The 13,895-nt window shown below is 39.9% G+C and overlaps 1 protein-coding gene across 3 annotated transcripts in view; it reads right to left on the reverse strand.

The window, feature by feature from the left end:
- Positions 1-5,237: 5,237 nt before the first annotated feature.
- The window catches only part of mettl8 (methyltransferase 8, tRNA N3-cytidine), a 39,011-nt gene continuing 30,353 nt past the window's right edge, over positions 5,238-13,895 (reverse strand). The window contains exons 8-11 of one of the 3 annotated variants that reach the window (XM_008118873.3): positions 13,454-13,560; positions 13,303-13,368; positions 10,035-10,079; positions 8,874-8,951 (exon numbers count right to left, since the gene is read on the reverse strand). In XM_008118873.3, coding sequence (XP_008117080.2) covers positions 10,051-10,079; positions 13,303-13,368; positions 13,454-13,560 — 202 coding nt within the window. In that variant the 3' untranslated portion in view covers positions 8,874-8,951; positions 10,035-10,050. Of the gene's footprint in view, positions 8,952-10,034; positions 10,080-13,217; positions 13,369-13,453; positions 13,561-13,895 lie in introns of all 3 variants that reach the window. The other 2 variants (XM_003226158.4, XM_008118872.2) reach the window with 2 other exon arrangements.

Genomic DNA, 13,895 nt, shown 5'->3' on the forward strand with positions numbered 1-13,895 from the left:
TATGCTCAGTTGGACCTAGCAAGTATAGGTATGTCTTCTGCCACAAAGTTTTTAGCCTCCCACAAAATGAATATTAATTTAGAACACTATTTGACTATTCCAGTTCCATTACCCTTAAGAAGGAGCCTCTGATGGCCTAGGGGATAAAAGCCTTGTGACTTGAAGGTTGGGTTGCTGACCTGAAGTCTGCCAGGTTCGAATCTCACCCGGGGAGAGCGCGGATGAGCTCCCTCTGTCAGCTCCAGCTCCATGCGGGGACATGAGAGAAGCCTCCCACAAGGATGGTAAAACATCAAAACATCCGGGCATCCCCTGGGTAACGTCCTTGCAGACGGCCAATTCGCTCACTCCAGAAGCAACTCTGGTTGCTCCTGACACGGAAAAAAAAAACCCTTAAGAAGAATATATACCAGGGCCAGGTTTGAACAACTCGGTATTATGATGCAAACTGGTCACTACTGTAACATCCCAAGAAATGAGAGATTTTGTGTCTGGGGAGAACAAATAGTGGAAGATATCAAACATTTTTTGATTGACTGCCCAGCATATGCTGAACTTCGACACAGATATTTTCATCCATTACTATCTAATTTTAGGTCCCCCAACAGAAATGATCTTCTGACAGTCCTCTTATAAGGACAAGAAGGATCCACCATAATCAGAGTAAACCTTTTTATCCTGAAAGCTATCAAGAAAAGAGCACATTTCTTGAAAGGAGAATCAGGAAAATAAGATTTTGACGGCAAACAGAAGGTCAGCTGCTGTCTTCCCATCCTTTTTGCCTTGTTTTCATTTATGTTGTACATTGAAATGGGCCCCTGGTGGTGGCACAGTGTGTTAAAGCGCTGAGCTGGTGAACTTGCAGACCCAAAGGTCCCAGGTTCAAATCCCGGGAGTGGAATGAGCGCCCGCTGTTAGCCCCAGCTCCTGCCAACCTAGCAGTTCGAAAACATGCCAATGTGAGTAGATCAATAAATACCGCTCCGGCGGGAAGGTAATGGTGCTCCATGCAGTCATACCAGCCACATGACCTTGGAGGTGTCTATGGACAGCGCCGGCTCTTCAGCTTAGAAATGGAGATGAGCACCAACCCCCAGAGTCTTAACGTCAGGGGAAAACCTTTAACTTACTACATTGAAATGGTCATATGACTGGTCAAACAAATAAATTATATATATGTGTGTGTGTGTGTATATATATAATCCCATGTATAAACAACTGAACAAACTTGACAGCATTGTGCAATGTGGAAGTCTCTATCAGGGACGGAGAACACTGATAATGAATGAAGATGACAGTTGTCCAAGACAATCTCCACAGTCACAGGCTGACCTCTGTGGTCTCCGTACCATAGAAAATACATGTTTCATAAACTCAGCATTGCAGTGGTGGAATAACACCTCCATTGACATAATGCTTCATGGAGGATGAATATAAGATTAAAATAAACCAAGAAAGCCCTTTAGGAATAGGAAAAGAAATTGCAGAAGCAAATACAGAACCAATTAAACAGTTGTGGCTAAGATGAGAGTTAACTCAGAAGATCACCGGACTTGGTCTATTAGAACTACTGTTTGGAGAAAAGCCCAAGGGATCAAAAAACATCTGGAAGAAGAATAGACTTCTTGAGCCAGACAGACATCCCAATCTCAATAAGACAAGGGGCCTGCAGGAGCTATGTCATGATGAAGTGGGCTTTACAGGCCCCTGCATGTCAGAATCTCAGTTTCAACAAGTTGCTGTTTGCTTCTGAAGTTCCACAGCACTTCATGAACTATGTTTCCCAGGACTTCCTAAACGGCTTTTTAGAAAATTTTAAAAGACGTTTTGGGTCAGAGGGAGATCACAATGTTTTTTTATAATGAACTAGCTGTGCCCGGCCACGCGTTGCTGTGGTGAAGTATGGTGGTATGGGAAATAAAGTACTAAGGAATTGGTGGTAGTTAAGGTAAAGGGTAAAGGTTTTCTCCTGACATTAAGTTGAGTCGTGTCTGACTTCGGGGGTTGGTGCTCATCTCCATTTCTAAGTCGAAGAGCTGGCGTTGTCCGTAGACTCCTCCAAGGTCATGTGGCATGACTGCATGGAGCGCCGTTATCTTCCCACCAAAGCAGTACCTATTCATCCACTCTCGTTTGCATGTTTTTGAACTTTAGGGTTGGCAGAAGCTGGGGCTAACAGTGGGGGCTCTGTCCACTCCCCCAATTCAAACCTGAATGAATGCTGTAATTAGGGAAAATGATTAGCATGTAATGGTCTTGCAGCTTTAAAGCCTGGCTGTTTCCTCCCTGAGTGAATTTTTTGTTGCAAGGTGTTAGCTGGCCCTGATTGTTTCCTGTCTGGAATTCCCTTGTTTTCAGAGTGGTGTTCTTTGCAATATTTTATGTGCTTCTACTGTCTGTGGCCCTGAGAAAACAGAGGATTTGCCAGAGATTAGCCCTCTAAACTGGCAGCAATTGGATAAAAACAATTATTGCTCTCCCTCTAATTAGGACTTTATTTTTCTTTTCTTTTTGTTTTATCAACCTAGTGGTGTGGATGATGGGTTGTGTTGTCAAATTTTGAGGTTGGGGGGCCTGTAGTTTTGTTGTTTTATGGGTCGCCGTGATGCCATCACTCATTTATATATATAGATAGAATGAATTGATTGTCACTGGGGACATATGCACCAAAGGCTAGTTCGTCCAGTGCATCGAGACTTTTAAACAATCCGTAGTAGAGGTTAGAATGTTAAAAATATGCTTTATTAATATGTGTATTTAAATTGTCTTATTATTTTGTTATGTGGATGTAACAAAAAGGGAAAGATGGTAAGATTGAAAACGTGTCAATGTCGATGTGAAGTGTAGATGTATGTTGCCTACATGACTATCTTAAGTGAAATGTTTCTGCATGTTTGAAATTGTCTCATGATTGTAACCAATATGAAGGCATAATACAGGTGAACAAAGAGAGAGTTGTAATATTTATATTTTCTTTGTTGAAATGTTTTTTAAAAACTGTTTATTTATTGCATTATTGGAACCAAAGGCAATTTGGTAATTTATCTTACACAGTCTAAATGTGAATGTATGTTGCTTATGTATATGTTTAAACTGACATTTTTTCCTAAGGTTAATGTATGTATCTTTACAATAACTCTGTGCTCACTCATTGCTCAAATGAGGGTATAACTTTACTTTATTTCCCGCAATGAATTTTGTGGATAGGGCAAAATGTAATGGAACTCGCCAACCTTACAAGGTTGGTAAGTGGCCCATTTCGCAGGACTGGTGTGCGCCCATATAAGCAGAGCTGATGGTAGGCCTAACTTGCAGGCCTAACTTGCAACAACTCAGCAGAGCAAGGGGGAGCAGTCAAGCACCCATTACCATAAGTGCAATCTGATTAGACACACATATATATCACCAATTTCCCCTTGGTTCCAATAATGCAATAAACAGTTTTCAAAAAAGATCTTTTATCAAAGAAAATATATTACAACTTTCACACTTGCACCACAGGAGTTTTTATTTCATTACCCTGGACAAAGCGCCCACCATGTAATTGTCCCTTCCTTTAATATGTTTAACATCAAAATTAAAATCTTTTAACATTGAACTCCATTGAATTAGTTTACTGTTAGTCCCCTTTACCCGATTCAACCATTTTAGTGTACAATTTGGTTACAGCCCATACAATTGCTAGACATTTCCTTTCTATAACCGACAGGTGCTGTTCCCTGTCCAATAATTTCTTGCTCGTGTACAAAACGGGCTGCAAAGAACCCTCTGCAAAGAACCTTTCAACCCTACTAGAATTTTGTTGATTAGCCTTAGGAAAGTAGCCGGGGCATTTTTTTAAACCAAATGGGAGGACTCGAAATTCGTACAGTCCATCCCCGGTCATGAAAGCTGTTTTTTTTCCTGGTCTTCCAGATTCATGGCTACCTGCCAGAATCCTTTTGTAAGGTCTAGGGTGATGATATACCTAGCTGCCCCTATGGTTTCCACCAACTCTAGGACTGTTACCAGGTTGAGTTTTCGGTAATCAACACAAAACCTGATGGTATTGTCTGGCTTGGGGACTAGGTTAACAGGCGATGAATAGGGGCTCTCAGATGGTACTATTAGGAGATATAACATCTCCTGTATCTCATTGGAGATTGTTTGTGCCTGCTTCCCGGTGACTCAATAGGTTGGGGATGCTATGGGACTGGTTTCCCCAGTGTCAATGCGATGACAGGTTAAATGTGTCCTCTACAGCAGATTTGAAAATATTCCTTGTATTTCTGTAAAACTGCCTGCAGTTGCTATTTCTGAGGGGGATAGGTCTGGGTTTGCTGTTAAATCAGGCACGATGTTATCCCGATTTATCTCCCCCCAACCTGATAAAGAGATTTCCCCAGGTTTTCCATGGGAAACCTGTAACACAAGATTAAGCCTCAAGCTTAGCTAATTGTAATTTCTCCTCGGACGCAATTCTTTCTTGCTCTTTCTCACTCTCAGTTCTTTTCATTTCCTTTTCATTCTCAATTCCTTTCATTTCAAGCTGTTCCAATTCCAGAGGGGTTACCTCCTCCTAACTCTCTTCCTGCAATTCGGCTGTATCCAGAGCCAGTCCAAAAATGAGGCGAATTAAGCGGTCGCTTGGGGAGCAAAACATACGGGGGCGCAGTTGAGACTGCTTTTTCTGTTGATTTCTTGTAAAACATGATGTTTTGGTGCTTAATTTGTAAAATCTTAATGTAATTTGATGTTTAATAGGCTTTTCCTTAATCCCTCCTTATTATCCAACATTTTCGCTTATCCAATGCTTTTATTTTTCAGTGATTGGTTTGGGGGGGGGGGGCGCCAAAATTCTGTTCGCCTACACTTGAAAAATACCTAGGGCCGGCTCTGGCTGTATCCCCTAATTCTGCTCCTCCCTCAGCAATGTTCTTTTTTGGCTTTTGGAGGGTACTTATTTGTGAGGTGATTTCTGAGGTAAAAACTAAATAAAAATCGGCTTTTAGGTTACTGGATTCAGATGTTATTCGTATCCCACCGCTGCCTGCCAAAATATAAAGGATGTGGGGTTTTCAAACAATATACAATAGGGAGGATTTTTCAAATTTGCCAGAATTGCTGAGGTTTCTATTTCTGCTGCCACCAAATATGTAGAGGATTCGAACTAGCTACTTCTATTGATTGCTGCTTTATTCCGAAGCCTCTTCTATATCAGGATGTTTGAGAGAGAGAGAGACATGTGACACTTTGCATGAGAAGAAACAAGAAATATTTGTTTATTTGTAGTTTGAATAGTAAATATGCATGATGGTTTCATTAACATTGAACAGTACAGATACTTTAGTGGTTTCATTAAAGTCTTATCATTTTCATGTCAAAGGATGTTCATATAACTTGGTTTCTGTGTACATATGTTCCTTCACCAAGGAAACTGAAACAGGACAATTTACTTTTAAATCCACTTCTCTGAGAATTTAAACAGTATTGCTCTAGGTCCTAGAGCTCACAAATATAGGTCTTAGCCCGTTCTTTGTTAAAGGCTTTTCCCATATTTCCTCAAAGAGGCTTCCTTCTTAAAACACAATGTCCAACTGACTGATCTCCAAAGACCAACTCCTAACTGACTGACTTTCAAAAACCAACTGCCCACTGACTAGATTCCAGGCCCTAACTGCTAACTGAAAAAGAATTCTTGGCTCCAACTGTCACTTTGGCTCTGCCCATCTCCAGTTGGTAAGCAATTTCTCATTTGCATTCAGCCAATCAGATTGCACATATGATAATGGATGCTTGACTGCTCCTCCCCCTTGGCTCTGCTGAGCTGTTGCAAGTAAGGCCTACAAAATGGCAGCACCCTCAGCCCAGCTTATAAAATGGCCGCACACCAGTCCTACGAAGTGGGCCACTTACCAACCTTGTAAGGTAGGCCAAATCTGTGACAAATGTATATATGTTGCTCTGCATTTTGATAAGTAAAGTTCCTGTTATTTACTGTTCATCGGCATGGCATATTTATTCTCTGGCACGAAAGTGTGTGGACTGGTCAAGCGTGAACTACGCATGATTTTCATTTCGTCACAGCATTTGGCCTTATACTTTCTCGTGAAGTGTTAGTGTTCCTGGGACATATTGACAGATTAAAATGTAAAGTGTACAGTGATAGATGTCTTATATCACTATCCAAATTATGCCAAAACTACCTGTTTTTAATTCATTTTCCATCTAATTTGACCCAATGCCAGCAAATGACATTTCAAAAATATTTCAATCAAGCATTTAGAAATCCTGTAGTGTAGACATATAAAGAAAATAGAAATACAAAACTATTAATGTAAACACAGCAAATATAGTGGGCCGTTGGTATCCACTGGGGTTTGGTTCTGGGACTCCCATGGATATCAAAATCCATGGATACTCAAGTTCCATTATATACAATATGGTAAAATTGTGTCCTATATATAAAGTGCCAAAGAACTCTATGTGCCAGAGAGGCTGAAGATAAGTGAAATGGTGGACATATCACAGGGCATGCACAGCAAAATAAAGGTTTGCTATGTGGAGTCTCCTTCCAACCTCCAAATATTTTTGTGTCATGTTTGCTTGAATCCATGGACTAGAACTCATGGATACAGAGGGCTGACTGTATAAGAGTTTTGTGGAAATGATTTAGAGTGTCTCACCTTCTGTTACCTGGGAAATGAAGGAAAATTTCATTAGGGAGCATCATTTATGTTGTGGAACAATGCCCTCATTCACCATAGCCATATCCCTGATCATGGCTATTTTTTATGTTTCATTTTCTACTTACACTCATTTTCTTTTAGAGGCTTCCTTCCTTTCAATGAGGTGTAGCTGAAGTCTCTTGTGGAAGCATCTATCGATTTCTAATTAACGCTTATAAAATCAAGTACAGATTCTGTTGGCAGAGTGACTTTTTTCCTTATGGATAAGAAAGTGAGAACTTCAGTTTAAAAATAAACAGTGTTTCACACAAGTAGGTGTAGCTTGGTAGCCTTTCACTCCACTAATTTTTGTTCACATATAAACAGACCAAGTTTGTGATTGAGGATAAAAAATATGATAAGCTTATTTCCTTATAGCAGCCATGGAATCAGCACATTTTCAACTGACCACCAAGATAATCCTTGACTTATCCAAGGGGCAGGAAAAAAAACTAATGCAGAAGGGAAATCTTTCTTCTTTTTTTACTCTATTTCCCTTTAGACCAACATTCACTCTAACAGGATGAGTTTTCCAGCATTTCAGATTAGACCTATAGCAAGATGGTACCTCTGATTGGAGAATAATTGCATTTTCTCTTCGTTATTTAAAAACTAGTATCTTTAATATCATTTTCCTAGTTATCTAAATCACTTTTCCTAGTTTCAAGTAAAGATCAGAAAATGTACTACTTCACCCTATTCACCCTCCAAATTGCATTCTAGTTTTTCTAGTAACGTGGCCACTGCAGCAACGGTTTTGATTCTTTTATTTTTGATGAACTACCTCATTTGCGGTGGTACCAATTTGTAAAGTTGTTCCAAACCAACACGATGCTTCAGTTCCTGAAAGAAGTCGCTTTACTTCCTTCAATTCACCTGTCCAGCACTTCATTTAACCTACAACACAATTGTGAATATGTTTCACCTGGTTTTCTCTGGTTATTTCTCTTCGGCTTTGCCCTGCTGTTAGCCCAAACCTCAGTTTCACTCTTTACTTAAACAAGTTATAATCAGAGATCTCCTCATCTCTCAGGTCGGCATATATCTCATTTAATTCACCACAAAGCAATGGTCTTAAGTGTGCCACTCTCCTCGCCTCAGGTACCTCCAAGTTCTTTCAAAATGGCGAGAATTGGTTCTATATTATCTCCCTTTTGGTACTTTGGGAACCATTTTGTCCTGTGTGGTAAATTTGGTTGGGATAGAGGGATTGGGTCCCACCAACCTCATCTCAGTTTCTCTCATCCTCATCGCCAACATTTTCTCCTCATGAGCCATTTCTCTGTCTCTCTGCGTTCTTTCTTTCTTTCTTTATTTACAGTATTTATATTCCGCCCTTCTCACCCTGAAGGGGACTCAGGGCGGATTACAATGAACACATACATGGCAAACATTCAATGCCAACAGACAAACAACATACAGTAGAGACAGACACAGAGGCATTTAACATTTTTCCAGCTTCACGATTCTGGCCACAGGGGGAGCTGTTGCTTCACTGTCCACTAGTGGCTGTACTTCCTCATTCCTTTCCTCGTGTTTTGCTGGCAGTTTTATAGTGCTGTAAATTAGTTAAAGTGTACCTAAATTTCCCTACTTGACAGATGCAACTGTCTTTCGGGGCTGCATAGGTCAACAGCAAGCCGGGCTATTTAATGGTCAGGGGCTTAACCCAACCCGGGCTTCGAACTCATGACCTCTCGGTCAGTAGTGATTTATTGCAGCTGGTTACTAGCCAGCTGCGCCACAGCCCGGCTGTTTTACACTTGTCACTGCCCCCCCCCCCCAAAAAAAAACCCTATTGCTGGAGCCAAAACTGGTCCTTGCCATAGATGCCCATCCATTCTATATCTTCCATACATAATCAATGCCACCATCCATTTTACACAGTCTTAGAAACAGATGATTATATGTGGCAGGGACTTCTGTTAATATAAAAAGAAGAACCTTCTTTTTATTGCATTGTTCAGTTTTTACTAATCTGTTATTAATATCAAGCCTTTTAGTTTTTTGATGAATTTCCACAGGTTCACTTGGAAAACAATGTGAAACATTCAGGCTAGGTATTGTGTTTCTCCAGAATATTTTCTTTCCTGCTTTGAGCCAGTCCCGCCGGTTTTTGGAATTTGCTTTGTATCCAGACACGATGTATCTTCACTTTTTTCTTCCTGTTTACTTGCAAACGTCGATCAATTAGATTCTGTACTTCATTCAAGCCAGCTGAGGTGAAAATGTGATGGACTTCATCTGTAATTACAAAATAAAAGCAGAGAGTATACTAATTAAATAAAGTCAGATCTATCTAGAAAGCATAACTCATTGTGTGGTTCCAGAAAACCCATGAAACATTTAGCCATCTATTTTGTCTCCCAAATAATGGATTTGTGTTGTCAGCTTTTCCACAAAACCTTCCAGGGAAGGACAACCAAAATGGACATGGGTTTGGAAACCAAGCGCCATGAGAATAGTTGAAGGAACTGGATAGAGCTGGATAAGAGAAGCCTGAGGGATGATATTATACCTGTCTTCAAATATCTGGAGGGCTCTCATAAGGAAGCATCTCAATTCCAGTGCTCGATTACACTATCAAATCCATAGAGTATAATGTGGATTGGGTGGACATTATCTCTGGCCTTCCAGATGTAGATGGATTGTAACTCCCATCAGGCCTATTCAGCATAGTTAATGATGACAGATGATGGGTGTTGTAGTCCTATAACATCTGGAGGATGGGCCAACTCTAATCTGTCACATAATCTAGAATAACCTTAGGCATGAGAAATAGGATAGCAATTTATTACATTAATAACTAATGCAACCTCTTAAAAGTTCCCAATAGTTCTAAAATTCCATAATGCAAGAAGACTAGATATTCCCATATCTGTCTTTTTAGCAATATGTCCATTTAAATAAGAAAACCACATCTCATCCAGAAAAGGAGAAATTGTCTCTTGCATTTCTGACAGTCTAGTAGCAAAAAGAATCCCCCCAAAGGGGGAAAGTTTTCACAGCTCCACATGAATTGCAATTCAGAACCTCATGCCTAGTAGTGTACAAAATCCATTAGTCATACTGATGAGGAAAGCATTCTTCTAGACACCCAATTCCACCCCCAACCTCTACAGCTTTCAAAGTTAGCATCATATATAGAGGAAACACATTTGAATTTGGTCACATCTCATAATGCAAAAGAAAAGTCTTTTGTGATATTGATTTAAAAGAACAATTGGCCCAATTCAGAGCCGTCCTAAAGCAATAGGCATAGCAGAGGAAGATCTTCCACAGAATCCCAAAGAAATAGATAGTCTGCATGCAAGTCAGACACCTCACCCCTGGCATTCATGTGTCAATCCTCAGGTATGATGGTGGACACAACTATAAGAAACAAAGCATGGAATTCACTTTTTTTGGACTTCATCTCCTAGAATACCTCAGCTAGCATGGTTACTACTGGAACAAATTGGTGCTGAAATACATTGGTGTTGTTGTGTGCGTTCAAATTATTTCTGACTTATGGTTTCTTGCCAGCTTTGTTCAGAGGGGATTTGCCCATGTCTTCCTTTGAGGCTGAGAGCATAACACTTGTCCAAAGTCATGCAGTAGGTCCATGGTTGTGCAGCAATTAGAATTCTGGTTTCCCAGTTTCCTAGTCCAACACTAAAACCACTAGGCCATGCTTATTCTTGATATATATGTATATATCTATCATGGGGTTCTCTCAACATTACTCATACATTACAAGAGGCGTGGGGAATTTGTGGCCCTTCACTACTACTACTACTACTACTACTACTACTACTACTACTACTTCTCCTTCTCCTTATTATTATTATTTGGTTATGTGGAAAACATCCCTGACATGTGGCAGAATGTATTCTATATTTAGATTTATATTAATTGAGGTTTAATGGATTCTGCTAGGGTCAAACAGTTATAGGACAAAGGGGTGTTGAGAACTGAAGCTTGAGAGATGCACACATTGTATAGAATTGTATTTGTGGATATGGTCTCTCTAGGAATCTCTACGCCCTCCAGTACAGCTTTATAGCCAGCTTTCACCTGTCCCCCAGCAGTAGTTGACCATAAAGTCACTTGGAGCTCCTAGATATTCCTAGAAAAGCATTTTCTCAATGTAAAAAAAAGTTTGCATTTTTCATTTTTTTCAGTTTTGCAGAGGTCCTCTGCCTCTAACACTAGGAAATGTGGAGAGCTGACTGTATTTGTAATAAAATACTATAGAAACAACAGATATATTTGTTAACACTGTAATATTTGTCTTAAAATAAGAGAATATATTTTGATTCTTAAAATATCTCAATTTTCTCCTTTGCCTCAGGTGTATGTAACTAAGGCAGGGTTTTCAGGTGGATATGGTGGCACAATAGTAGAAATGTGGCCCACCAATTGGGGAAAGGCCTGTATGTAAAATCCATGCCATTTTGGTGTACTGTAAGAGTGGTCCACCACAAGCACCAATTCTCATGAGTGAAAGCCAGGAAAACTGATGGTGAGCAAAGATAGGAGTTGCTGGGCAGTAACAGAGCAGAGAAATACAGATTGTAGCAGTGGGGTGATGTTTTAATTTTTAATTTTCTCTTGGTTTTTGGACTCAAATTTTGGTTGTTGTGAAGTAGGAAGTTGTTTCTCCCAAACAGTTCACATTTATTCAGGTTAAAGTGATTATGCAAATCGTGATAATGCAAGAAGGCACTAATGGCCAAGAATAAAAACTGTGAGTTCTCTTAGCAACAGATTTATTTTCCGTATATTTTGTTTGCTTGTCTCTTAAAACGATACTTATATCAAGTGTTGTTTTAATAGTACTGCTACTCACCCCTAGTCCTTGAAAACAGGGCACATTACAAGTATACTCCCACTACACATAGAATCGTAGATACATTTCTGTTTTGATGAACACATAAAAAGAACTCTCTACTTGGGAACTTGATTTATGTAAACATCTCTGGACTGCTGGGAAACAAAATGTGACACATCCATACTTCAAAAGTGGATATGAATACTGAACATGAATAAGAGATTGATTGGTATCACAAAATCTGTGTGATACAACTGTTATTATGTGCTGCCAAGTTGTCTCCAGAATCCTGCATCCATATGAAAAGAAGCTTCCATGAAACCTTTTCATTAACAGCTTTGCTAAAGTTTTAATAAGGTTACTTTCTAGGACTCAAATTTCCAGAATCTAGCCAGTATAGTGATGCTGGCAGCATAGCATATTTTGGAAGTCATTGTCAAAAATATCATTTTCCCAAACTCTAGATTTCTATTTTCTGCCCACATATTTCCATGTGTTGTCAAATTGGTACTGATTTATGACAACCAAGGGACATGCCTCCGAGAGATCCTGTTACCAACAGCCCTGCTCAGAATTTGCTCCCAGGATCCATGTTTTCCATCTAGCAAACTCAGGGCCATGGTTTTCTTGGCTGAGTAAATCCACCTGCAATGTGATCTTCCTCTTTTTCAACCACCTTCCACTTTATTAAACATTACTCAGTTTTCCAATGAGTCTTGCTATTTCATTATGTGTTCAATGTATGATAACCTCATTTTAATCACGATGGTAATAAAATGCCACCTTTCCCTGCTCCTAGATCCTTGATTCACAATTGTCGATTTCCTGGTTACTATTTTCCAAGAAGGATTACTTTAGGAGATACAATTGTTAAGATTGTGAGATGTAAACACTAGAGCCCGCCCTAAACTTTAGATTTAGGGTTGTCCTATGTCTGAAACGATTTGAAGGCACACAATAGCAACAATCCTAATTAACTTGACTATCTCATCAGCCAAAAGCAGGTCCACATTTCCCATTGAAATACTGGTAAGTTCACATTGATTAAAATTGTTCCTCATTTTAAATATTATATTGTTTTTTCAATTTTTTTTTGCACTACAAATAAGATATGTGCAGTGGGAGTGTGTGTTTTTTTCAAATTATAATTTGTCCCCCGTCAAACAATCTGAGGGACTGTTGGGGGGTCGGAGCACATCTTTATTTTATAGAAGTTTGGAGACCCCTGTATTAGAGCTTAATTATTACATTCAATTATGTGAGTTTAGTTATTAGATCCAGTCATGAGGGTTTTGATCCAAAGCATGGCAAAATTAACAGCTCCCAGAATCCCACAGCCAGTATAGCCAGTAGAACTGTAACCTGGAAAAATAACATTTCCAAACATCACTTTGGTTTGGCCACGAAGTAGAAACAACTTAGTTTATAGCCAGTATGGTGTAGGTTTTAGTACTGGACTTCAATTATGGCAACCAGGACTCGAATTCCTGTTTGGCCATGGAAACTGTGGGCATGGCACATACTCTCAGCCTCCGACGAGAAAAAGGTGAAGTCCTTGTAAACAAATCTTGTGAAGACAACCCTGTGACAGGTTCCTCTTAAGAATCACAATGTCAGAAATGACTGAATGCACACAACAATAACAACAACAACAACAACAACAACAACGTATGGGCAAAATAAATCTTTTTTCTCACATTAACTTCTAGATCAAAGTTCATGAAGCCACTTTCCTGCTGCAGGCAAACTGACAACATCCTACTGCAGCGCTGACCCCAATACCTTTTGTGAAGAAATAAGCTCTTGTGCCATCACCTCTTACATAGAAATTCTCTGACAGGCAGCATCCTAGAGTGGGAGGAAACAAGAGAAAAGGTGATGTCATTTTCACTAATGAATCACAAGCAAAGAAAGACTATCTCCCTGCACATACCTTTCTTAAAACGAAGCTGAGAAGCATCGTATCTTCCATAGTCCCGAAACAGCATCATCCCACCAGGTTTCAATAATCTAGCCAGCCTGCTTATAATTCTTTGGGTCCTGTGGAAAGAGAACAGTGTCCTATTCATCCTATGAAAAAATACAAAGCAGTAGTTTGCACCTTATTTTTGAATCCCACTGTGGGACTGCAAGTGGTCTGCCTGTAACACAGCGTTTCTCAACCTGGGGGTCGGGAACCCTGGGGGAGGGTCACAAGAGGGGTGTCAGAAGGGGCGCCAAAGACTATCAGAAAACACATATTTCTGATGGTCTTCGGAATCTCTTTGGCAGAGAAGACTGAAGATCTCTATGCTTGACCTCTGAGTTTTTGGAAACATACGGTGAATCCTCCCACCAAAAGCTGTCCTCCTGGTGTGATTGGCCAGCCTCTCAGG

The sequence above is a fragment of the Anolis carolinensis genome, chromosome 1, assembly GCF_035594765.1.
Source record: "Anolis carolinensis isolate JA03-04 chromosome 1, rAnoCar3.1.pri, whole genome shotgun sequence".
NCBI classification, from domain to species: Eukaryota; Metazoa; Chordata; class Lepidosauria; order Squamata; family Dactyloidae; genus Anolis; species Anolis carolinensis.